The sequence below is a fragment of the Melospiza melodia genome, chromosome Z, assembly GCF_035770615.1.
Source record: "Melospiza melodia melodia isolate bMelMel2 chromosome Z, bMelMel2.pri, whole genome shotgun sequence".
NCBI classification, from domain to species: Eukaryota; Metazoa; Chordata; class Aves; order Passeriformes; family Passerellidae; genus Melospiza; species Melospiza melodia.
The window spans coordinates 11,538,144-11,564,234 of NC_086226.1; the positions used below are offsets into that span (position 1 = coordinate 11,538,144).

Genomic DNA, 26,091 nt, shown 5'->3' on the forward strand with positions numbered 1-26,091 from the left:
CCAAAACACCCAAAGGTGATTTTCCTGCAGAACCCTGATATCAGAAAGGTAAGACAGCCTGCAGAGAAGAGATAATTTTTCAAACACAGTCAGCATGAGTTTAACATTTCATATCATGTTAGTGATACAGTAATTCCACTGAAACTTACATGGGAACTTTCTTGAAAATAAAGCATTCTTTAATGCATGATTAATTAACTGCATAATTAAGTAATTAATTAATTGCTTTAAAACAGCACTGGTTTGTTTGGTGTTTGGTTTTGATTGTTTCAGTGTTTATGTTTGTTTGGTTTTTTTCCTTAATTTGAGTTCCAGCAAAATTATTTTTCTTTTTACCTGAACACATGCTTCTTTCTTAGTCATTAGAGATACTACAGGAATTTCAGGACAGGTCAGGGCTTGTGGGGGCTGTAAAGTGGCAGGTCTAATGACATTCCACAATTGACTTGGTGACAAGGATCCTTGCAAAATACAAAGACAAAATATTGAAACATACACTTTTTCTTCACATCTAATTCATACCTATATGTCCTGCCTCTTAACTGAAACTTTCAAAACATTTTAAAATAATATTTACTGTTGTTTATTTGCTTCACATTCTGAAAAATTGTAATGGTTTCTAAAATTCACTTCACAACTCTGAAGTGAAACCAATGTGTTATCTTATCAGGATAAAGAAGTAATGTGTTATATACATAAACATTCTATTTGTACTTACAAAATATATTTGTATTTATATATTTAAGTATATCTTTATACTTATATTTATTGCTTTGTTTTAGATATGTCTTCTGGCATTTCAGATTTAATTCTCATCCTCAGATGCCAAAAGGTTTCTCTATTGCCTCCTCCAGGAGCAGAAGTAAAATGTGAAATGTGAAATTTCACTATGGAAGGTTACATTCAGTCCACTCAGGAAATAAGTAGGCAGAGCAGATGGTGAGACCAGAGTTCATAGGACATTTACACTGTCAAACAATAAGTTATGAACTTCATAAAGATACCTAGCTATCATTCAGTATGGAAAAGAGCTGTTCTTTTTTGTATTCATATTTTTGTGGAGCTACAGTGAAAAAACATTACAATGACAGTTACCTTCTCTTGGACTTTTGATGATGTCAGGATTTCTTTGAAGAAGAGCTGAGGTCATGAATATGTTATTCTTCTTTACTACAGAAAAGGAATTTACAATGAAATAATGAGTACATCCAAATTTTAACCATTAATTAATATTTCTGTATCCACTCCCTCTTTTGGTAGTACCTGAGCAATTTTCCAGCATATTCATCTGGAAAAGATTGCCAAAATAAGTGTTACTGTCTCGGTTTTTACAGGTGGGCAGACTTTGGCACAAGAAAACACCAGATGTTTCTTGGCTATGTCATAGTCTTTTGGATGTTAATGAAAGTTTTTAATGGAAAATCTTTCTTCATCTTTTAAAACTGGTGTTCCTGTTTTGTAGAAACATTGAATGCTATCTGGTCAAGTTTTGGGCATTTTAAAGATGATTGAGACCCAAATACATAGAAATAAATAAATAGCAAATAAATGTACCCTGCCCTGCTCTGCAAGAAGAGTTAGTAGAACAATGGCAGTGCACTATTGATGCTTTCACCATTTTAATAAAGATATCAAACACCAGTGAGAAGGTGATGGCAACCATCCAACCATGCTGTAAAAGCCTAGGAGGTAAGGGGGATAATTTGTATGTCACTGATATTCAAATAGCTGTGGAGCCAACCAAGGACTTCTGGTAGTAACCCACTGTGAGAAAGTGCAGGATGTGGCTGCAGAGGGTACCTACACAGCTAGGGCAGCACTTTTCCAGGACAACCATAAGCACAACACAGCACAGCACAGCAGGAATGAGGCCAAGATGTGGGCATGGGCTGTAGGGCCATCCAGACCACCCCAATGCCTCTGACCCATTTCCAGAAAGAATGAACTGCACATGAGAACTGATTTGCATAAAAAAAGGGAAACTCATCTCCAGGGTGAGGAAACCATTCTATATAAAGGTACCCTGTGAAGCCCAGGTGTGTGCCTCAGGATCCTGGACATGCCTTCAGCCAGACCAGTGCTGATACTGGAACCAGGACTGATAATCTCTCTTTCTCTCTTTCTTGCTTTCTCTCTTCTCCTCTTTAATCCTCTTTAAATCTCTCTCTTCCCTTTCACCTTAACCCTTCATCCAAAACCCATCACGTAGTTGCAATAAGAGATCATGACTTACACCAGTTTTCATGCTTAGTGTGTAATTTACCAGTAAAACTTTTTAAGCTTTTGCAGAACCTCTGACTTCTGTCATTCCTTTCCACTGTGAACACCCAAGATTTGTAAATCTTGGGTGCTGCCTTCCCCTTAAGGGTGCAATGCCACACATGTACCATGTCATGTAGAATGGCACAACTGATACAATACATACAATCACCACTTTTTCATTGCAAAAGTGTGTTTTGCTGCTCTTAAAATGCTGGGGACTCTTAACATTGTTTAGAAATCCTCTATGCCAGTGTCTGTCAAGAACCTGTCTCTGGTAACAGATATAGTCTAGGATTTGAAACCACTCCATCTTTCCTGTTAGTGCTAAGAGAGGGAGGATATTCCCTGGATCCCTGGTTAGGTGGAAGACAGGCTCCTAGGACAGAAAGTTATATTCCTGTAGAAACCATCACCATTATATTGCAAGCAAACTATTCATGTAATTACCATAATTTCATTTTGGTTTTTTAAGTATTATTTGTATCACATTCTGTAAATGCACGCTTTTAAATTATTCAAAGATTCCACCCCTGCCCCAGAGGATTCCCCAACTATGAAAAAGAAACTTATCTTCTATTGAAGTACCTGTCCTTATAAAACAATCATTTCTGCCATCTAAATATCAGATTAGTCCAACACACTTCAGCTTTTCTTGCAGGAAAAGCATTTCTGCACACATCTTTATTTTGCCTAATACTTGCTTTTCTACATAAATATTTATTTTCATTTACCTGCCTGGGAGGGAGGGAAAGTAGGAAGGATGTTAAATGAAGATGATCTCCCTCTTTGCTGTGTGAGAGCTGTATCTAAAAGAATAAGAGAATAAATTATCACTTGTTTGGAGAATAAAAAAGAAAAGTTTTAGGGTTAGCCAGGCTGATGTCATGCTTTCACTGACAGTAGAATAAATTGTTGTCTGCTAGCCACCATCTTTCTGAAGCAGATTGTTAGGTTATGTCTATGCTCCTGACCCCAGGATGTGTCTGAGGCCACGGAGCACAGCCTGGCTCAGGCACGCAGCTAACGCTCTCTGCATCAGCTCCTGGAGACTGCCAGGTTCAAAACAGAACCAGACAGTCACCTATCCCTTAAACAGTGAGGGCAGTCAAGAGGGAAAACACTCCAGCTTCCTCCTGCACTCTGCTTTATTTTTTGGAATAGACATGCCCTAAAATTTCTCACATATCTATTCCAGTTTAACTTTCAGAGTAAACCAAACTTAGCTTAAGTCCTCTTGGGTACATTTAGATGTGATTAAAAAAAAACCCCACACTGTACATATATTAATGCCTGAATTCAGAAGTACTTTTTGGTACCATCCATATGTTAAATCCAGATTGTGTAAAACAGATGGGTCCTCCTGCACAGTAGCCTCAGGGACTGGTGTTCATTTTCATGGAAACAATGCACAGTCCTTAATGAGCCGTCCCAGTCAGCTCATGGCTGGATGGCAGGAGGGCCCTTCTGGAAACTGTCACATCTTAAAGGATTGCCTACGGAACAGTGACCTCTTCCAGAAGCCAGGGATATAATTCCTTTCCTGACCTCATCCTCCCTTAACTGTGTGAGCAATTCAGAAAAATTATATTAAATTTATGGATTTTTCACTACTTTATGTAATATTATGTAAGTATGGAAAAAATAATGCATTTTTAATTAAAAACGTGTTCATTGGAAACTACCAGCAAGTATCAATGTTTAAATTTTCATGACTTGCAGCATGCTTACAATGCAGAAACACTTCTTAGGTAGGAGAATTCATTCTTTTCATTGCCAGATGAGAATACAGAACTCCAATCAAAACATGACTGGAGGTAAATGTCATACCAGTGTTAGACTGAGAGTCAGACTTCTGGAAAGTCAAAGATGATGATCTTGCACGTTTTCTGGAACAACTAATGAAATCTAGAGAAAAGAAAATATAATGTAATTGGCAGGAGGCATCAGCACCATATTATAATACTGAATTAAAACCTGAACAAAATAAATTCTAGGAGGGACTTAGAGAACAGCTTTAAGGCAGTACCTAAGAGCAGGAGGGCTTTGGAATCTAAGTCAACACCTGTCACAAAGCCCTGGGGAATCTTTATTTCTGTTAAGTTCAGGGAACCCAAAGCAAGCACTTTGAATTAGTTCATAGCCCATGGGCTCACAAAACATTCAGAATGAGGAGCTACATTATAACATTACCCAAGCAAACAAAAAGACAGTTAGGAGTTCATACAGCTGAATACACTTGGTCAATTTTCAGGGCTTCTGGAGCTTGTCTTTCTGGTAAATATGAGAGGTAAGATGGAAGAACTTGAGGGAAAACAGGGACATGTATATTAGGACAGAGTAGGTGGCTCTACAATCCACAACATCTTAGTCTGGTAACTGGTATTTGCCTCTGCTCCTAGAAAGAGTCCAAACACTGTTTTCACAGGAAATGGGCAGACCTATGAATAACTCGGTTATATTATGCTGTTTCAGTGAGGTGCTGATTACCATTTTCAGCTTTGCAAACTGGGTCTTCTGCAGGCCGCTGGAAAAAAAATAAGCATGGAAAGGTCAGTGAAATAGAACAATCGTTTTCTAGACAGAGACACAAAGTATAACAGTCCAGCATATATGCATTAAGTCTTGTTTCTGTTTTCTATTCCTCCTTGTTCTATTTTCAGACCATTTATTACAAATGTTAAGCAGGGCTAAAATCTTATACTGCTGCCAGGATTATTGTCTACAGAATCCCTATATCTTACCAATTTTTATCAATAATGAAAAAGGGAGAAAAAAAGGCTTTTTACCTTCAAAGAACGATCCTTCTTCTCAAAAACAAATGTTGGCTGGGCAAGCACTGATTTCTCTGGAAAAGAGATAGTTTTCAATAACAATTCCATAATAGTATTTATAAATTAGAGCTTTGAAAATGCTGTGCAATAACAAACAGGAATTTATCCTTTTGTTACAAAGCAAGAAACTAAAGAGATGCAGTGATATACAGTACAGTACATTAGGAAAAGAAAAGCTAAAATCCCCAAATCTGAGTATGAGTTTTGCCTAACTAGATGCCATGGGATTTGGCCTCATATTTTTAATATTTATCTTTAAAAAAAAAAAAAAAGTGTTTTAACCTTTAAAGAAACATCTGCCATCCTTTAAGAACAAGGGTGAACTTGTGAACTTCATCACTGCATAGCAGAAAAGAGCAAAGATGTGAAATGTACACTATCCTAAAGGAAGGAAAACAAGAGAATGTGTTACACTTTCAGCTACATTCATACATTTTGCTCCTTAAGCTTCAGGAAGGTGGATATCTAGGGTCAGTTTTCATGAGTGTGTATGCTAAATAAACATATGGAACTCTATAGAGCAAATTTTAGTCTCAGCATACCTCTGCATCTCTTAGACATAACTAAATATCTTGGATCTATACTCTTTTTTTCTATGAAATATTTTTCTGCTTACATTTGCCTCACATAAGAGTTTATGTTGATTTAGGGTTCACTACTTCTACATCTCATACAACTTCTTCAGGCTGTTTACTTTGTTAGGCTTGTGGCCTTCACAGCCAGTGCAACTCTAATGGACTAAATTTGGTTGTCAGTGTAAAAGAAAAAGCTGTTTTCACCAGCACTACTGATTAATGACACATTTATTATATGAATTAATGACACATTTATTATATGAATTAAGGGCACAATTAAGGGGCAAAAAAGCAGACACAAACAGATCTTTTTTTAAAGACCACCCCATACAGGATTCATGTCATTCTAGCTTGATACATCTGTCATGTGCAGTAAACAGAAACAATCAGCTTCTGGCTATGAGCATATTTTAGCTGTGTACTTTCGATGACAAATGGAAAGCTAAATGCATGTATTTCTCTCCAGGGCTGATAAGTACAGAGTTCAGACTAGGGTGACTGCTGAGCTATTTCACTGGCCTCTGGCCAGAGAAATCTCACACTTGGTGCCTTGTTAGCTGACATTTGACAGAATACTTATTACATACACAACATTTTTGTAAAACTCTTTTCCTCTGTTACCTCTTTAACAAAAATATCCAAGTGAAAATATATGGATAGGTATTTTTATCTAGAACTACACACTTATCTGTGACCAAACAACTCGAGCTTTGGTATCAATTACTCAAAGGTTTAATAATGCAAACATCAACCTATCATGGAAGAGTTAAGATTACTACACCAAAAATTTATTCAACTATCAAGGAAAAAGTAAACATTGTTAAAATAAATGCTTCATGTATGCAAAAAGGGGCAAGGAGCATGAAAATTTCACTCAAACCCAGGGATATACAGACAGAGGAAAAACTACTACAGTTTTGCTGTTGTTAAAGTTAATTTTATTTTTACTTGGGCATTGGGTGTGTGCAAAGGACAGGATTTAACAAATTTAGCACGCTTTGCAATGAAAGCCTATTTCTTACTAAATAGAAAAAGCAGAAAAAAGTTCACATTGTTCCACTGAAATAAAGATAACTCTCTGTCATTGAAAGTTGAAGAAAAATTCCATGATCTGGTTGCAGCTAGGGGGTCAATGACATGGCACAACACGAAGCAATTCCACTTCTATTCACTAGAGGGGAGTGGCACACATGAACAATAGTATTTCACTTAAATATGATTTTTTTGAAGAGAATAGGCTTTTTTCTGTCCCCTTAAAAACAAACAAAAAACCCAAAACTGGCATTCTTATTGAATTAAGGAAAAATACGAAAAGTAAAGAGTAACTGCAGAAACCTTCATACTCTTCTCAGTAATCCTCAAGCTCAGAAGCTTGCACTATTTTTAAAGATACGTTTTTGCTCCAAAGAATGGAATTAGCAAAGAGTGAACTGCTGTGAAGAAGCAATTGCCTTTCTCTGACAGAATTAACTTTTCCTAGACCTAAAAGGCTGTAGGGGATTTGAAGGAATTAAGAAAGCCCACTACATTTGAAATAGTGAGAAGATTCCAATAATATTTTAAAACCCAAAAGAAGAAAAAAACCATAACTGCTTAATTACCAACAGAAATACATGAAGCTACGGCATAATGGTACCCTTCAAAGATAAATATCCGTATTTTAATATTGCAGTAAATATAAAGAATATATCCCAGCTATTGCTCTTGAGCCAAAGAGCTGCCTGTAGATTAAGTCAGAGGTTGCTGAGGCTGCCACAGTTATTTATAGTTTGTACAGTTCTATAATGCTTCTACTCCAATCAAGAAAACCTTTTTGTAATTCCTGAAGCATACTCCACAAAGCTCACCAGTAAGATCTTAACTCCTCCATCAGGCTGTTCATAACAGAGTTTTAAAAATATATTTGTGTTATATATATATTTATCCTAAGCATAAATTTCCACTTACATTTTCAGCTTCTCAGATATTCAGGCACAACACATCTGCAGCTGATCTCCACAGAAAAAAACACCCAAAACTTCTTGTGGATGTAACACAAGGCCATCAAGGAGTTACCACAGTCATGTTGATGTGGTAATTTTAACACTGGTTGTCCCTCTGCATTTCTCCCCTTCATTCCCTGCTCTGAGTCTGCCTCTGGCAGGGTGGCTGTGCTGGCTGCAAGAGAAGTGCCAGACTCAGCCACAGGAAAAGGCAGCAGCCCCCAAGGCCAGGCACAGCAAATGCACACAGAGGAACAGGAATGGGTGGGCTGGAGCCATTCTCCCTCATCAGCACCACCAGGACACAGACAGACATGGGCTGGCTAGGGCCTGCTTCAGACCGGGCCGCTCCAGTCCTCGGTGGCTTGACACTTGTGGATAAAAGAGGCTGTTGGAAAAGTTACCAGAAAATAATGCCAAATGAGCTGCCTCTGGCTGCAGGGACTGGAATAATCCACCAGCCTCAGCCAAGAGTCCAGACACAGAACCTGTCTGCACATGAATAATCACCACAGATTGGGCTCTCTCTCCCTTGCTACAGTTCCCCTGAAGCTGCTGAATCAGAATGAAATGTTTGCTGTATTCAAAGACCAAAACAGGCCCTTGCCTGGAAGATGCATTAGAAAGATGCATTGGTCTGAGATCTCACCTGGATGGTGTCCCAGCTCCAGCCTCCTGTCTTGCACAGAAGCCCTATCAAATGTGCTCGCACATGAGCTACCTGACATGGAGGGTGCCCAGGCTGCAGGATGGAGACTGCATTCCATTTCAAAGAGCATTCTGGGAAAAAGTAAATGCTGCCTGAGGCCTTAGGAGCACTAGCCAGAATAACATACAAGAAATAATGTAAAATTGCTTTCACCAGATTTGCTTGTATCCTAAAAGCCAGCATTGTCCACGAGATGTAAGAGTCTCTCTGTCTTTGCTGCGACATTCCACTCTCCATTTCCATTGCTATTGCCTGTTCCAAAGCTATTGAGACTTCACAAAATACATACATTAAAAATAAGTGGGACACTGATGATTTTGAAAATTTTGTTCCATACTACCCTAAACACAGATAAATGATCCATAACCTTTGAGGGCTAAGGACACAGTGGAGAGAATATAAGCACCTATCTGTTTCTGATTTTCAGGCAGTACTACACCTGAAATTATACCAAAAGTGGTGACAGTACTGTTTCTCTGTTCCTCTCAAAGAAATGCAAAAAAATTCCCTCAAATCTTTCAGAAGGTAAGATAGGACTTGTGATCTCAATACAAGTTTTTTATTTCTGATGTTGAAACAGTTAATTTTTATGCTTTCAATTTTTAAAAATTAAATCTGTTGCATCTTCATCATTAACAAACTGACCAGAAGACTGAAAATTCATTAATTCATATCCATAGTAAAAACTTACACATTTTTTAAAGTAAAGATTGACCAGTTGCTTGGCAAGGCTGAGCCCAGCAGTAGCAGCATCTCTGGGAAAATGAATTTAGAAGGGCAAAAAAGTACTGCATAAGGACAACTGCAGCTGTGAGAGGAGTGAGAATGTGAGAGAGGAATAGCTCTGCACACAGCAAGGTCAGTGAAGGAATAGAGAGAGAACGTGGATAGTGAGGCAGCTGTGCCCCTGCAGGCCCTGCAGGCCCAGGGGGGAGCAGAGATTCCCCTGCAGCCCCTGGAGGAGCCACAGCAGAGCAGCTGGGTGTGCCTGAAGGAGGCTGGGACCCCATGGAAGCCCGTGCTGGAGCAGGCCCCTGGCAGGAGCTGTGGCCTGTGCAGAGAGCAGCCCCTCACTGGAGCAGGCTCCTGGCAGGAGCTGTGGCCTGTGCAGAGAGCAGCCCCTCACTGGAGCAGGCTCCTGGCAGGAGCTGTGGCCTGTGCAGAGAGCAGCCCGTGATGGAGCAGGTTCCCTGGCAGGAGCTGTGACCCCACGTAGGCCCATACGAGATGAATTAATGGAAAATGACAGCCTGTGGAAGGGACTCAAGCCATGGAAGTTCATGGAGGACTGTCTCCTGTGGGAATGATCCCAGAGCAGGGGAAGAGTGTGAGGAGTCCCTCCTGTGACAAGGAAGCAGTGGCAGAGACAACGTGTGACAGAGCTGACCATAGCCCCCCTCGCCCATGCACCTGCCCGGTGAGAGGAGGCAGAGAAAGGAGGGAGTGAAGCTAAGGCTGTGAAGGGTGGGAAGACTTTTTTTTTTAAGAATTGGGTTAAGTTCTCACTAGCATATTCTAATTCTAATTTGACTGGTATTATACTAAATTTACTTCCCCCCTTTTTCCTCTGATGGTAATTGCTGAGTGTTCTCTCCCTGTCCTTATCTCAACTCATAAGCCTTCCATAATTTTCTCTCCCCAGTCCAGCTGAGGGAGAGAAAGTGTGGTTTTGATAACACCTAGCATTAAGCCAGGGTCAACATACCATAACATTAAATAAATAAAACAAACAAAAAGGAAAATAATGGCACAAACCAAAACCAAACAGAAATCCCCTTCTTAATCAGAAAAAATTATTTCTCAAATAGGATATGATACTTGAAAATTGCATAATGTTCCAAATAATTTCATTGACTTAAAAAACCTTTAACTGCATCCAACTTTTGCTTTACGGCATCCTAGTAAGCACTGCACAACACACAAATGCTTCATGACAATTTATAATTAGCTTATAATTTTATCCTATCAAATGATAAGGCTATGACATTGAATTATCAAGTTTCTGTGCTCTGATATGCTACAGCATATTTTGGAAGCTTTGCATGTTATTGCTATAATTTGCAAAAACAGAAGCAGAGACTCTGCTCTATTTTGATGCTACAACTTAGATTGCTGGTTCCCACAGAACTCTAACCAAAAGAAATTAATATATTGATTCGTGAATCTATTGATTATAACAAATTCTTGCACATAAGACTGCCACTTTGATTGTTTCACATTTAAACTACCTCAATGAGAACATGTAATTTGGGAGGATGTTGAGAAGAAAAGCAGATTTAATGTCACTTCAGTTGCTACATCTCCAGAAGTAGTTTTATGTCACTAAAGTAATAAGGGAAAAAAACCACATGGAAAAACTTTGACTCTGTCACTAATGAATATGGGCTAAGTACAGCTATTACTTGAAAAAACACTAAGTCAAAATTTTGTGGCAATATACGTGAAAGAAAAGAAGCAACAATGGACTAGCATTTAAGTGGGAGACATGGATTGAGAAATTTACATTGACATAAATAAAATTCATAAAAGAATTTAATAAAATTATTTATTTTCACTATGCTAGATGATGGTCTGTACATTAGTGACTTCAAGGAGCACTAGAGAATAAAAACCCAATTTTTATTCAAAATGCTGCAAAAAGATAGAAAACTATCAATACTTAGACCGCAAAACTGCAACAGGCAGAAGAAAAATACATATAGTGAAAAAAAGAAACAAGATAAATTTACAAAATATTATACTCTCTAAGCTTGGGCTAATGTCTAAATATTGTTTCTGGCTTTTGATACAAAAGACATCTGTCAATATTTCCAGTGATGGACCATTTTCATCTAAAATTAGATGGAAGTTAACAAAAACTTTTGCCTTCTCTCAAGGAGAATTCAAGAACAGGATTTGCCAAACCCACAACAGAACCATAGTTTCTGGTTTTAAAATACTCATGGAAGTTCACAACATCAAACAGAGTCAGTTCACAGCCAAGAGAAAGTGCTGCAATGCTGCCAGCCAGCATCTCGGGTCCCTCCATGGCCCCTCTATGTAAGCCAAGCTCTCCTCTGCCAAAACTTAAATATTTAAAACAGATGGGGGTGTCCTCCAACTTCATGCAACCAACTTAATAAAATGCATCAACTTAAAAGGACTATGAGAAAAGGCTTATGAAATTTCCCATTGCTGACCCAGAGTTACAGGTTGTCCCCAGAAGTGGTGGGCAGGTGAGCATTCCTATGGAATTCACACACACAGCTGGCAGCACCTTTGTAAAAACAGGTCACTAAGTAGAGCTCTAAATGTGGGCCTGGAAACCTTGGAAACCTACTTTCAGAGTCTCATCTATTAGTCTTCATACTTTTGATTCTTCTTATGAAGCATGTTTAATCCTTTCTAAGACAACTGTCTTAAAAAATAAGATCAGTTTTAATACCATGACTGGGGATTTTCCAGGCAAGCTTACATAATTATTTTTTTTTTGCTAGAGACATTGTAATGCAAGATTGATTGCTTTAATTTCCATCTACATATATTATATGTATATAAGGGGTTTTATTTAATCTGTAAACACTAAATAAGAAATAAAAATAAGGTAATAAATCAAATTAAATTCAAATCAGGAGAGTTTCCCATACACAATGGTATCAGAGATGCATGTTGCTATACAACAACATACAGCTTCAGTATCTTAGTCGTAGTTCCAGACCTGTGTGCTAATGGAAATTTTTCTTTTATAATACTCTTCTGAATGTCAGTGAATCAACAAATTTCCAGCAATTCCTCATGAATCCTGATTTTCCAAATAAGTTCAACAGAAATCGTTCCAAATAGTTAAAAAATATTTTGAGTATGGTTAAAATAAAGTACCTCAAAACTCTTGATTTGAAATCTTTGACAAAGTTTTTTATTATTAGGAAAAAAAAAGGGACCACCCATTGTTTTGAATTTTATTTCTAGAGAATTTAAACATGTATCACTGATATTTGGCCACTGGCTGTCCTTGCTACAGGAGCAATTGTACTTCAGTGGCCCATGAAGAGACTGCTGGACACAGCACTGGGCTCTGTTCAAACACCTTGTAGTAAATATGAAGGGCACATTGCTTATCTTGGGTTCACACAGCATCCTGTAAATACAGTTTAGGGAAACCAATAAATAACTTCACACCTCCCTGTCTGGATCAGCACAGAGTACATCATCAAAGAAGGGAGTTTCACTGCACTCAGAAAGAATACAGTTCATCTAATTGACAATTTGCAAAATAAAACTCCCGAAGGAATTTTTCCTAGGACAGCTTTGCTACATTTTTGGGACTCCAATATTGCACACTCTTTGTTATAGAAATAGTTCATAACCCACATAAATAATTTCCCTGTCATCAGTGGCAGCAGTTATGAGAGCAAGGATTCTTCATGAGGGCACAGTCCTGCATAATCAGACTCTTGACATTTTAAGACATGTTCATCCTCTCCTAAGTCACTCTTCTCAATGCTACAGATTCTAAGCGCAGATAGGGATTAGGGTGGAAAGGGTTCTTCTATCAAAAAAATTCCATCTAATGCCCCTAGCTCCCACTGTGGTTCATTGCATGCCATGTGAGAGATGAGATTTAAAATTTAAAATACTTCTCTTCAGCCATGGAAATTCAGGTGACAGCCTGTGGAAGTGTTTATAGATACAGCATATGTCACACCCACTCACCTCTGTAGAGCACACTTCTCATCTTTTATCTGGGTATAACATAAACAGGCATTAAAACAGCAATAAAAACTACCCTATCTCAGCAACATTGTAACATAATTTCTGAGAGAAATGTAACCCAGTTGGCTTTATTTCAAACATTAGAGTGAAGAAAGTATTTTTGAGAGTCTCATCATTGGAGTGTTATTTTAGCAGTGCTGCAAGCTCAGAAGTAACTGTGTCAGTAGACCAGCAGGACTGTGCCAAAAAGTGTAACCAAAAATTATTTTAGAAACACTGAAACATCCCACTGCTTAGAATTTTTAATCTATTGTAAAAGCCGGTAAAATATCCAATGCAAGGGCAATAAAATTTGTAGGCATAAAAACTGTTACCCTTTTCAGGGCATTGTACAAATTTAAATTTCATAAATCCCTATAGAAGTAATCCTCAGGGGGTTTGTGCAGAAATTGAACTGTACAGATAATGAGGTCATGCTCCACCAACACTCACACATCCATAAATTTCAGTGAGTAGGCTGGACTGTGTGCTCAATATTAAGCAAAAACTGAAAGGCTGGTCAACTGACAATTAGCCCAACCTCTCTAAAATGTATCAGTCATAACATCAGGCTTATCCCTTGAAAGTCCTCTTGGTAATTTCGGTTCATTCATCAACCCCTGTAGTAAACAATGGTTGATGGAATTATCTGCAAAAAGTCCTTTATATTAGCACTTGTTTTCGTTATGCATCCTCATCGTTTTTTAATGATATTGATAAATGCTCTTAATTCATGGCTCTCCTCACTACCTAAATAGGGGATTTTGCTGTCCACTTCTGCAGACAGGCATCAGTCTGAGGAGCTAGGGCAGGACAGTTTTGCTCTCAAGGTGCAGGGCACGTCAGGGCATGAATGTCCAGGAAAACGAGTGTTGCTTCCAGGTATGGCCAGGAATGCCAGCGCTATTCCCACCCATTGTCAGGCACAGCATTTAGGAAAGCTGCAGAAAGCTCGAGTGGCGGGGGAGTTAACACTGTCAGAAACATAGAGAGTCCACATACACACATTTGGTAGTGTCCTTTCCTCGAGTAAAATATGAATTGGAGATTTCCGACAGATTACCAGTAAAAACAATGTAATAAAACAGCACAGCCAGCCAAGCTCTTGTTTTGCATTACACACTGCACTGTTACCAACCAACACATTCTTTGTGTTTATCCCATTCCCAAATAAAACCGGGGGAACACAAGAGGCATGCAAAAGACAATAGCTAACCAAACCTACCTGTAAAGCATTCCTCCTTGGGATCTAGCGTGCTGCCGCGGGAGCCTCGGCAGGGCCTGGGCATGGTCTGTTCTTGCAGGTGAGCAGCTCGGCGCGGAGCCCGGGGACCACCGGGCCACTCCCTTCTCTTGGGGAGCTCGGGCGCCTTCGCACCCCGCCGGGCTCTGTCACAGCCAGCGCAGGAGCACGGCGTGCCTGCACATAACACATTCCCTTTGCTAGCGGGAATTGGCTCGTTTCTCATTATGAGGTCAGCATGAGTACCCTTTTATACACATCTCTATAGGTAATCAGACACGTTATATACGCCGGGGCCGGCTCTGTAAAGCTGCCCCCGAGCCGGGACGCCGGTGCGGGCGGGCGGCGCTTCCCGCATGCACAGCGACGGAGCGGCGCCGGCGGGCGGCGGGGACAGCCCGGGGAGGGAGCCCGGGGCCGGCTCCTCGCCCGCGGGGCGGGACATGGGAGGGGACTGGGGAGGAAAGCCGGTCACGGGAAGGCGGGGAGTGAGAGAGGGCGGCGGGGGAGCTGCGGGGCCCGGTCACGGGTGAGCTCCCGTGCGTACTGTGCGTGCTGTGGAGGGGATTTTTTGGCTTTTTTGTTGTCAAAAAGAAGATGAAATATCAGGCAGGGTAGGCGAGCACCGCGGTTGTTCTCAGGCTGACGTGAACCAAGTGCAGCGTCAGCACAAAAAGGTGTTGCGGTCCCTCCTTCCAGACGCGCTGTGCTGCGAGGTCTGAAGCTTCGCCCGTGCGTCCTGCTCCTCTCTTAAATGGCAACAGCCCCAGATTCTTCAAGAGGGAGCGATTTCAGGCCGTAATGTATTGCAGGCCTGGTGTCAAACTGCCTGTAATCATAACAGTTCAAGACAAAAAGGCAGAAACAGACTCTTATGTCTTGTCTAATCTGGTGTCTTTGCACAGCCAATATCAAATGTTCCAAAGAAACAAAGAAAAAAAGATGCAAGAAGTCCAAGAGCACACAGATGCTCCGTGGTTTTCCGCCAGAGACTCAGTGTGTGTTGGCATAACTTCTAAAGTGTGCCATTTAACCCTTCTGCAGAAGAATCAGAGAAACTTTTGGACTGGAAAATACTTCTAAGATCAAAGTCCTACCTTAACCCAGCATTGCCAAGTTCCTCATTAAACCATGTCTCCAAGTACCACATCTAAACCTTTTTTAAATACCTTCAGGGATGATGACTCTACCACTTCCTTTGGCAGCCTGTTCCAGTACCTGACAACCCTTTTGGTGAAGGAAATTTTCCTGATACACAATCTAAATCTCTCCTGGAGCAACTTGAGGCCCATTTCCTCTTGTCCTGTTGCTTGTTGTCTGGAAGAAGAGGCCGAGCTCTACCTGGCTACACCCTCCTTCTCTGGACATGCTCCAGCACCTCATTGTCCTGTGGTGAGAGTCCCAAACTGAACATAACACGTGGGGTGCAGAAACCTGAGCCTTAACTGTTAGAACTCGGTATTTTTGTGAATTGTATGTGCCACCTCTGTATAAACCTCAATAAGTCCTTGACTTGTGGTGTGCACTTCATCGTCACATTTCACAGCAGTCACAGTCTTGCATGAAGTTTGTAATTTTTGTTTTGCAAGTTTTCAGTGTAAGTTGAATACTGTCTACTTACTGTTATGTGCAACACTACTATTCCAGCTTCTGAATAACATTTCATTGTTTTATACTTTTGTCATACATTCTGGTTACCTTCTGAGATACACTGTTCAATATTTTTCAGTCATTATTTCTTTTGAATTCACAAACACCCTGCTCCAGATGGAGGTGGCCATTAGGCAGTTGCAGAAAAGGTAATGGCACAGAGCTATGTCTAATTTGTCCAGTGAAACCAACTGTACTGTCTGACAACAGATATAGATATTTGAAATTAATGCCTTTAAGTCCCTATAACTGTCTTTATAGAGGGATCAATAGATATCTATAAGGATAACTGCTGGAGAAGGAGAAAGTATTTCTGTGGAAACATCACATTATCATCTCCTGTTCTCAGCCTCAGCATCCATTGCTCACCGCTGCTCAAGAAAGGATTCTGTGGTACCACTCAGCATCACTATTCTTATATCCTATCTTAATACTATATTAAGTTTCTTTGTCAAACTCCGTTAAATAATAAAATCTTTAATATATTGTGACAGCCAAGCTGGTACATAACATCATCTGAAACTGGCAACTAAAAATAAAAAGAAAGGTGAAATAATTTGGAAATCATAAAGCACACATATCTATTTCTTGACATTTTAACTATGAATATGGAAGTTAATCAACAATTAGCTTCTCCATAAGTAGTTTTTCATCACATCAAGATGAAATTAATTTTGTATTAAGAGAGAGAAAAGTAAAAAGCAGAGTAGTTACCTGGGTCTACTCTTACCTAGGTCACAATGAATTCCTATGAATTCCTATTAGTTCAAGCTCTGAATGGTGCAATATTCTTTGATAGGCAAAGTAACTATGAATCCTAGATCAAAGTCATCATAATTTAATTATTAGTCTAACACTTTTCTGAACACTCAGTTATAATAAACAAAACCAAGCGTTTGCAACTAGTGTTCAGACAAAATCCTGAAAACGCCTGCATATGTCCTGCTGTATTGACATCTCTGGCACTCCTCTCTGCAGACCTGTATCTATCAACAGAACCTCCAAGGACAGCACAGGTTCTGGGAATGTCAGCATGATGCACTCCCATTACTTGTACTTATCCAAAGATAACATTTGAGAATTCCTTATTTAACATGAATAAAATAAGCAAAATACATTCATTTTAATTTATAGATACAGTAATCACTCAACCAAACCCTTATTCTCCACTTATTAAAATGTTAGGAGGGAATATAATTAATATCAAATGTGGTAACGGTGCTCAGCCAGCAGCTGAGCCCCAAGTAGCCACTCACTCTGTCCCTCATTTTCCAGTATCAGGGAGAGAACTGGAAGGGTAAAAGCTGGAAAACTCGTGGTTTGAGATAAAGAGAGTGTAATAGGGAAAGCAAAAGCAAAGGAAAACAAGGAATTAAGTCACCACCTCCCATGGGCAGGCAGGTGTTCATCCATCTCCAGAAGAGTAGAGTCCCATCAAATGTAAGGTGACTTGGGAAGACAAATGCCATCAATCCAAATGTTCCCCTCTGCTTCTTCCCTCCAGTTTATATCCTGAGCATGATGTCACATGGTGTGGAATATCCCTTTGGTCAGTTTGGGTCACCTGTTCTGGCTTTGTCTCCTCCCAGCTTCACTGCCAGCATCGCCGTTCAAAAGCAGAAAAGGCCCTGGCCCTGTATAAGCTCTGTTCAGCAATAACAAAAACATCTCTGCAGTCTCAGCCATGTTCAGAACAAATCCAAAACACAGCCCTGTACTACCTATTGTGAAAATTAGCTGTCCCCCAGCTGAAACCAGCACAAGTGCATTCACCTCCTGCATGCAGAGCACTGATGAGTACATGGAACAGACCTTACCATAGACTTGATCTCTGAGGAGCACCACTGAGAAATGGTCACCAGTCAGTGTAGTCACTTTTGAGCCCTGCCATCCAACCTGTTCTTCACCCAGCACACCATGAGCCTGCTCAGCCCACTGCTGGACAACTTTCCCAGGAGGATGCTGTGAAAGACAAAAGGATCAAAGGCCTTACTAAAACCTGGAAAACATCCACTCCCTTCCCTTCACCCGCTACCTTCTTGTAGAAAGATACCAGATGAGGTGAACGTAAATTTCCCTCTGTGAACTCATGTTGCCTGCGCCTGATGGTTTTGTTGTTCTTTAAATGCCTTTCTTCACATTCTCTACCCACCATAGGTTCTTTTTGTGATGGCATGAACATCTGAGCCCACACAGACGGTATTTGTCCCCAGCACATCCTCTGAACGTGCAGGGCAGGAGAGCAGGGCTGTTGTAACACCACACACGAGTGCACACACAGTCCTCCCAGAGCCAGGGCTGCTCCCAGTGCGTTTCTCCACTCTCAGCAGAACCACACACTCCCACTGCTAGACTGTTAACATTGTATTTTTTCTTATTAAAGCGTTTATTCTTTAAATAAGCCTGAGTCCCAAAGCCAGCTAGACAACCCCCTCCTAAATCATTATGCCATCTGTAGATTGTTGATGTAAGTGTAGAACAGCTGCAGGCTTCCAATGTCTAGAAAACCCACACATATTCACTGGTGATTTCCCCAAAGACAGCTACTTTTTGAGGAACACCAGCCAATTTTTGACTCATTCCATATGAGCTTTATATTGCAGAGTATACAAATTTCTCATCAGGACTTGATGCAGTACTAATTCAAAAGACTAGAAAAACTTTATCTGAAAATATGTAAGGGCAGTATCATTAATCCAAACACACATGTACAGAGCAACTTTTACTCCAGAGCCTAATTTTATGATTCAATTTGAAATATTTGGACCATTATTTTAAATCACTCATGGTATTTAGCAAGACAATAATACTTAATTTGATCCAACATTTTGGACTACATCACGAGTGAGCATTCAACAAGTCATCCAACACTGTAAAAACTAAGCAAAATACTTCTGACATTTCTGGATTTCAGGCAGGAATCAAGAAAAGAATTGTCAATAAATATTGTAAGAGATGTTAAGGCCTCCAGGAAAACACATTCCTGTTTTCTGTATCCGTATCCCTGTTTTCTTAAATTACAACTACTTTCTAATTTCAAGCACTCAAGTAATGCATCTAGATTAAGAGCCCCATTGCTCTGCTTCTACTCTATACTCAGAGAGGGCAGTTGCTGGGATCTGCCCCTGAGGCAGGGCAACCAGGTTCCTTGTTAGCAAATCCTTTTTTTAAAAGATGAAAGCAAAACAGTGCTAAATAACTTATATAACAGTGAACAATTCTATTGAAACTGTAACTGGAAAAAATGAAAATGGTTATATAGCTGTTCTGGAGGATGTGATCACCCTAAGAGAAGAAATATTGAAACAGGAAAACGGGGAAGGAGAGATATGATACCGTAAGAGATAGAAAGATATCACCACCCATGGCTCCAGCCATGGGTGGGTGATTCTTGTCTGCAGCTGTGATATGGAGCCCTGGTCTGTTGCAGGTGGGGACCCACATCAGAGCATCAGAAATTGGAGTTTTATAACCCTGGTTCTCCCCATAAATGCCCCAGAACCTCCACCAGGAGTTCTGGCCATGGTCAGTCTGGAACATTCTGGAAGTGTGGTGGCATTGAGAGGAGGCGGTCAGACTGTCTGTGAATCTGTCTGGGCCAGGACAAAGTTCCTGAGGAAACTTCCAGAGTTGTGTGTTGGCACAGTGGTGGATTGTGCTTTGAGAAAGAGACCAGCAGAGAAAAAACCTCTACCCTGCCTCAGCAGGATCTATTGCTTAAGGACAACTTGTCTTTTAGTTCAAAACCAGCTTTTTTAAGGCAAAACTCACCTGCAAGTTGCAGCTGTTTTGCTACAGTGATTTTTTCTAGCGATCTGAGCTGCCTCTGGACAGACACTGTCTCTTTAGTGACTGCAGAAGGAGCATGGACTCTCAAGGATTCCCTTCAGACAACTTCCAAGTGAGAGAGATTAATAATTTCTTGTGTAGTCCACACTGAGGCAACTGTCCTTCTGAACTCTGTGGAATACTCTTCAGTAGCTTGTGCATAAAAGTAAATACTTTAAAAACCACAACATTTAAGTATTTGTAGATTCATACCTGCTTTTTGTGTACATTAAAATGCTTACTGCCATTTATTGTAAAACACAACAGACAGGCCTTTTTCTTAGGCTTTTTTTTTTTTATGGCAGTCATTTGTAGTTATATCTTCGTGTTCAAATATAAGATATAAAGAATATTTTCCTGCTTTTCTTTGTCTGCCTTTCTCATCCATCTGATGTATTTCACAGGGTGTTATCAGCAACATGGCATTGCAAAATGTAAAATCTGATGCTGTGCTGCATGGTTGCTATGACAATACTGCATGTTCTGCTGTAAGTGACTCAGTAAATCAACTCCATGCAACATCCTGACAACTTTCCAGTTGTTCTGTAATAGATATGCCACGACATCATTGGTATCACTTAATGCTATGTACAAAAGGCTCGGTTTTAATTAATGTGCCTCCAGTAATTAGTGAAAGAAAATTGAAGGAGGACTAGGACATAAAACTCCTGCTGTGCTCAGCCTGACAGGATCAGACCATGCACTGTCTTGTTTGCTCTTCAAGAGGAGAAGACTGGAAAAGGTTTTTCCAATTTCCCAAAAATCTGCTCTATCAGCTGACCTCAAGCCATGTTAACAGCCACCTCAAAGACTTCTCTAAGAGCTAGTCCAGAGATGGAACTGAAAGAATGAGAAAGAATGAAGAAGAGATGCCTAGGAAAGCAAGAAAATACCGATTAAAACAAAAGCTAAATGAATATGCCATGAGGTCTAGTGGTGCATACATGCCTTGACAATTATAGTGAAAACCTGCTTTTGCTAAGGAATAACTGGAGATTTTGCCTTGCTGTTAACAAGGACTGTATTCTCTTTTGGTGTCTGTTTTAATACACCCCTTTTTCATTGAGTTTCCATTCTTTCCTCTGTTGACATTGAACTCTCATTCCTCTGGGGATAGGAAATGGACTCATTACCATCAGACCTGTAATCAAATACAGAAGCACAATAAACTGCAAGACTTACTATAAATCTCATTTTTATGCTTTAATTTATATGCGTATAATATTTCAAACATCTGTAAAGTCTTGATTGTACTGCAGAAATGTATTTGAGTGGCAGAAAATTCACTGATTAACAGGCTGCTTATGTTTAATGATGCATATGCTGAGGAATGAGTCTTAAATTGAAACCATTACACTCTTTGCAGTAGGTTTGCATCTTCTTTAGCTGTGGTTTGTGTTTTACCTTCCTTTACCAGCATTGTTTAACATCTTTGTTAGCAGCATGAGCAGTGGTGTTGAGGGCACCCTCAGCAAGTTTTCTGGGGACTGGGGACATCAAGCTGTGTGTAGCTGTCCTAGGGTACAGTGGCATTTGAGTAAATGTTAAATAGCAAGAAAATGTAGTTTAGTATCGCAAGAAATAACACTGATTAATAATGGATGAAGTTATGGTACTAACACAATTATGCCTTGAAGGTGCATAAATTTTGAGGACTAGAATGTAGAGGAAAGGATTGTTATTGCTTCAGTCATCTGTCAGGACAAGAGCAAATGGATGAATATGATAGGAAAATTGTTTTCTATTTCACTATTTTGTTATGTCAGAGGAGCAATTTCCCAAAAGATTCCCACCCATCAGATGGAAGACAATTACACTGTTCATATTTACTGAAAAAAAAAAAAAAAATAGGCTGGAGCCCTTTGTGCTCCTGGAAGGGTTTCCATTTGGGGACTCATTTACCAAGAGGCATCAGCAGATTATTGTGCAGTAGAACAGACACTTTTGATGATTACTTCAGACTTCAGGCAAAACTAGATTTCATTATCCATTGGGTTCTCTTTCAACCATTTGCAAATTAGATGACTGAATTGTAAGAATCAATTAAGTTCCTTGTGGTCCCATAGTACTACATTTTTTTGTGTCTTCATTTGGTTCTTTGCAAGTACAAAGTGAATTCCTGGAGCAAAGAATAAATGCAATTCTTTGCTGCCCTGTGCAAGGAGGTCATGAAATGTTCAGAATTACCCCTTTTAACAATAATCTTTATTAATCTGTAAATCAATGAGTAGCAAAAGCTGCTTCAGCTGTTAGGGCTCATTAGTGTTTTAGCACATGCAGAACAATCCCTTCTCACTTCTTTTGCTTCTGGAGACATGCAGAGGAAATTCCTTAATCATTTTCTGGGTGCAAAAGTTGTATCACTATAACTATTCAGATTGCTAAAAATAGGGTTTTTTTCCCCTGGTGGGGAAAGAAATCACATTCTTCAACTCAATTCTCATTTACCCAAGAATTGGGAGAGGAATAAAACCCTTAAGTCCCTTTCTACTGCTGTGATTAATTGAAACTTGGATACAATCAAGCCAAAAATATATAGTGGTCCTGGCCAAATCTGATGTTAAAAAACAAAGCCTTAATTATACAATACAACTAAATGAAACAGTATTTCTCTAAGACTCTTGGCGAAACATAACCCCACTTCAAAATTGATTAATTAGTAATTTTTTTAAAGCACAAGAATTGTCTGTCAGTAACAGTACATGAAATCAGTTAGATAGCCATGGTCAACATGTTTCACAGATTTTTTTACTGGAACCTGAGGCATCTAAAGGCCAGAACCACATGAACTTTATGGAAGTCTGGGAAATACTTTTGATTTCAACAAGAGACTGTTCAAACCCTTAATAAATCCTATTAAACTTACTAAGCTCTAATTCCTTTAAGCAGGCAACCAGACAGATTTGTGATATGAAACGTGAAGCATTATTTATGTCACTCTTTCACCTTGCTTAAATAGAGATTAATTGTCTAGTCCTTTTTGTATAAAACACACACACACAATGCAGTCACTGGTTTTTTTATTGCCTCCTGTGTCATTAAATTACGTGGGCTTATGCTGTGGACTTGATTTTCTTATATAGAATTCATATTTTAATGGTTTTGGATTCTGAATCCTTTAGAGTTCATTTGAAGCTGATACTCAAAGCAAACCTTGGGCTGTTAAAGCCTACATTAAGTGAAATTATAAAAAAAGCCTGTACAAGTCCTGTGGAATGCAAGTGTCATATTTCACACATCTCTGATAAACACTGAAATCTCCCTGATTTGCCTCCTGTTTAGGCTCAGTTTCAAGAGTTTGGTGCTGTGGTTTGTAGGGTGAGCAAAAGGGCAGGTCCCAGTGGAAGAAAATGGAATTTCAGCCGCTGCCATAGCACGCTGGCAGGCACAGGTACAGGAAGGGTTCCTTCCTTGCAGACCCTGTCCTGCGGCTGCCAGGGGTTCTGCAGCACTGCCAGGCTTTAGGCCCAGCTCCTCTACCTCTGTGTGAATGATTTCTCAGTGTTTGGCACAAAGGAGAGAAAGGAGCTCAGTTCCCACATCCTAAAGGCTTCGACCTTGCTGACACAGACATGGCAAGGTTGCATTTTGCTGCCCTGAACTTCCTCTTAATCAACTAACTTACTGGTCAGAGAAACTTCTTCAAGCCTCTTGAAAGCTACTGTGCTGATATAATCTCCCTATAAGTGAATAATTTGTTTTGATTTTGTTTTCAGCATCAATATCTTTAGATTACTTTACCTTTGTGTGTGCATGTACATTGCTGATCAAGTAGCTAACTACTCAGAGCTGCCAGCTCATGGTGTTTTAGAGTAAACAAGAGCTAAAGGAAGCATTTCTGCATGAATAGGTTTTTATGTGATAGCTGTGATAGAGTATATTAAAATTACTATAATTGATATTGCTACTGTGGAAACTATTATTATACTATCAGTTGAGTTTTTTGTCATTAGACAAACACAATCAGGAACAAAGCTACACATGCTGTATTTTTGTTATCCTTTATTCCAATAAAATCAGAGCAGGCTAGTACACAAAGTTAGCTGCAATCAAAAGCTATTGCTCTGCATTAGAGCCAAAAGCCTGATTTGAGTCACTGGGGCTATGGCAAATGTGAAGTCTGACAGATTGGGCTTTTGTGTAAGAGATCAGCAAGTGGAAAGAAAATCAAGGAGAAAGAGAAGTACTTATGTTCTTTTAAGAGAAAACTAGACAGAGAAAATCAGGAGGTAAACTCAAGTAGTTTTGCCTCTCCTAATCACAGATACTTTGTCAGTTTCCTCTTTAATTACGTGGAGATTATAACAACAAGAATAGTGGATAATGACAGGTTTCGCTATATTCCAGAAAAACTTTTATTCTTTAATAGTGTTCACAGAGTTCCTCAGTATGACTGGACATAAATTGCCAGGGAAAAGAAGGTGATAAAACCCATAGCTACTGGACATAAATTGCCAGGGAAAAGAAAGTGATAAAAGTTAAAATGCAGCATTGAAAAATACATTCTTGTGGGTTTTTCCTGAGGAAATATGATGACAGATACCTCCCTTTGTGTCTTGCCTATAAAATAAATTGTTTCCATACTCTTAAAATATAACTACTTACCTTTGTTTCTCCATAACTGTTCTTAACTTCATTGAAAATGAAGTTTAAGATACTTTACATGTGTAAAACTAGTGAGAAATGAGAGCTAGCTAGTATTATATACTATTGCACAACTCCATTAAGCCCTTCAACAAACCAATTTACTGTTCAACACATGTCCTGAGAATAACTACATCTGTGTATAATAGCTGAGTGTTCCTGCAACAAGCCCCAGATAACAGCTGCATACCCTGAAACTGTACAGTAAAACCCCTAAAACTGAGCAAAAACATTATTAACACAATGGACAAAGAGAACTTGGAACACTGCTACAAGACAAATTTCAGCAAGAGAGAAGTAAGTGTGTAAAAATACTATATATATGAATTACAATGATATAGAGAGTCATAAATGAATAAGGGATGAATTTTATGACCCAAGGCATAAACCACCAGTGCATTTGCTAGAGGTGGGAAGAAATACCCAGCTGAGGTGTTGTGGAATTACACATTCCTCTGAAGTTCACTCAAGCTGCTTTCATGGACAGGATGGGAAAACATTTATCTCATGTGTCTAACAGTCTTAAAGCTGGATCTGGCTTTTTTAAAGACCTCCATTTAGTTTTGTGTGAAACCTTTTGGGAATCATTGGACTTCTTTTCATTTAGAAAGCTCTGTCACTTCCCTATATGATAGGAAATGTAATACATTAGTCACACAATCTCTTTTTTGCAAGGAAACTGTTTCTGCTTCCTGTCGAAACATAAGTTTTCTGATTCTGTGATTTTGTTAATAGATATTTTGCGACTTCAACTGTCAGATTACTTTTGCTAAAGACCTGAGCATATTCTGATAATAGTTTGGTAAAAGAATAAAATAACAAGTTAGATTGAGAAGAGATGGAGGAAGCCAAAAAAGGGAGGAAACCATCTGCACGAACATTGCTCCTCAAATTGATTTACACATAAGGGTATGGGAAAAGGGAGAAGGTGCTGAAATAAATAGAAGATTTGGAGGAAGAGAACCAGCAATTCAAGACATAACATGTTAAAACGAGAGGCTTTCAAGGCAAAGGATCCAGGTCAAGGAAGGGATGGAAATCCTGCTACTGGGGACCACTTCTGTTTTGCTACACTGTACAACAGTGCCCCTTAAGTAAAAGCCCTGTGTTAGTATTCTGTCAACTGGCAAGGCTTCCACCGAAATAAATGGGACTTTATGATTCCCAAAGGTTTCTCTGGCATTAAAAGAGTACATAGAGAGCCCTAATAAGGACACAGGCAGGTACTTCCTTTGTCTCCCTAGTTCAAGTAAATCATACCCTTTTCCTATTTAGGTGCGTATCTTCTTCCTCTTTTGAGACTACAACTCAGATTCCTCAGTGGGACAAGAATATGAACTTCTTTCTGCCTGTCTCCTTCTCTGACCTTTTTCACCTCTCCTCTGAGGCAGAAGTGGACCTGTATGCAGAACTCAAAAGACTTACTGCTTCAAAGAAAGTTATCTTGATTATCAATGTTGCATCTGGACACAAGATTGCAATCTCAAGTTATATAAAGAGCCTGATCTATACTGTTGCACCTGCTCTAAATATCTGTTCACAGATGCATTGAGGAAAGGCCACAAAAGCTGTCGGTCTGGAAGGCTGCTCAGATCCGATGCCACGCACGCTCTGCAGAATCAGGTGCACAAGGGTG

General features: G+C 39.6%; 1 protein-coding gene across 2 annotated transcripts in view; it reads right to left on the bottom strand.

The window, feature by feature from the left end:
* Positions 1-14,666, bottom strand: part of RANBP3L (RAN binding protein 3 like) — a 32,190-nt gene extending 17,524 nt beyond the window's left edge. For both annotated transcript variants that reach the window (XM_063180271.1, XM_063180269.1), the window contains exons 1-7: positions 14,316-14,666; positions 5,049-5,107; positions 4,750-4,786; positions 4,090-4,167; positions 2,994-3,068; positions 1,096-1,170; positions 337-461 (exon numbers count right to left, since the gene is read on the bottom strand). In XM_063180271.1, coding sequence (XP_063036341.1) covers positions 337-461; positions 1,096-1,170; positions 2,994-3,068; positions 4,090-4,167; positions 4,750-4,786; positions 5,049-5,107; positions 14,316-14,559 — 693 coding nt within the window. In that variant the 5' untranslated portion in view covers positions 14,560-14,666. The remainder of the gene's footprint in view (positions 1-336; positions 462-1,095; positions 1,171-2,993; positions 3,069-4,089; positions 4,168-4,749; positions 4,787-5,048; positions 5,108-14,315) is intronic.
* Positions 14,667-26,091: the final 11,425 nt, after the last annotated feature.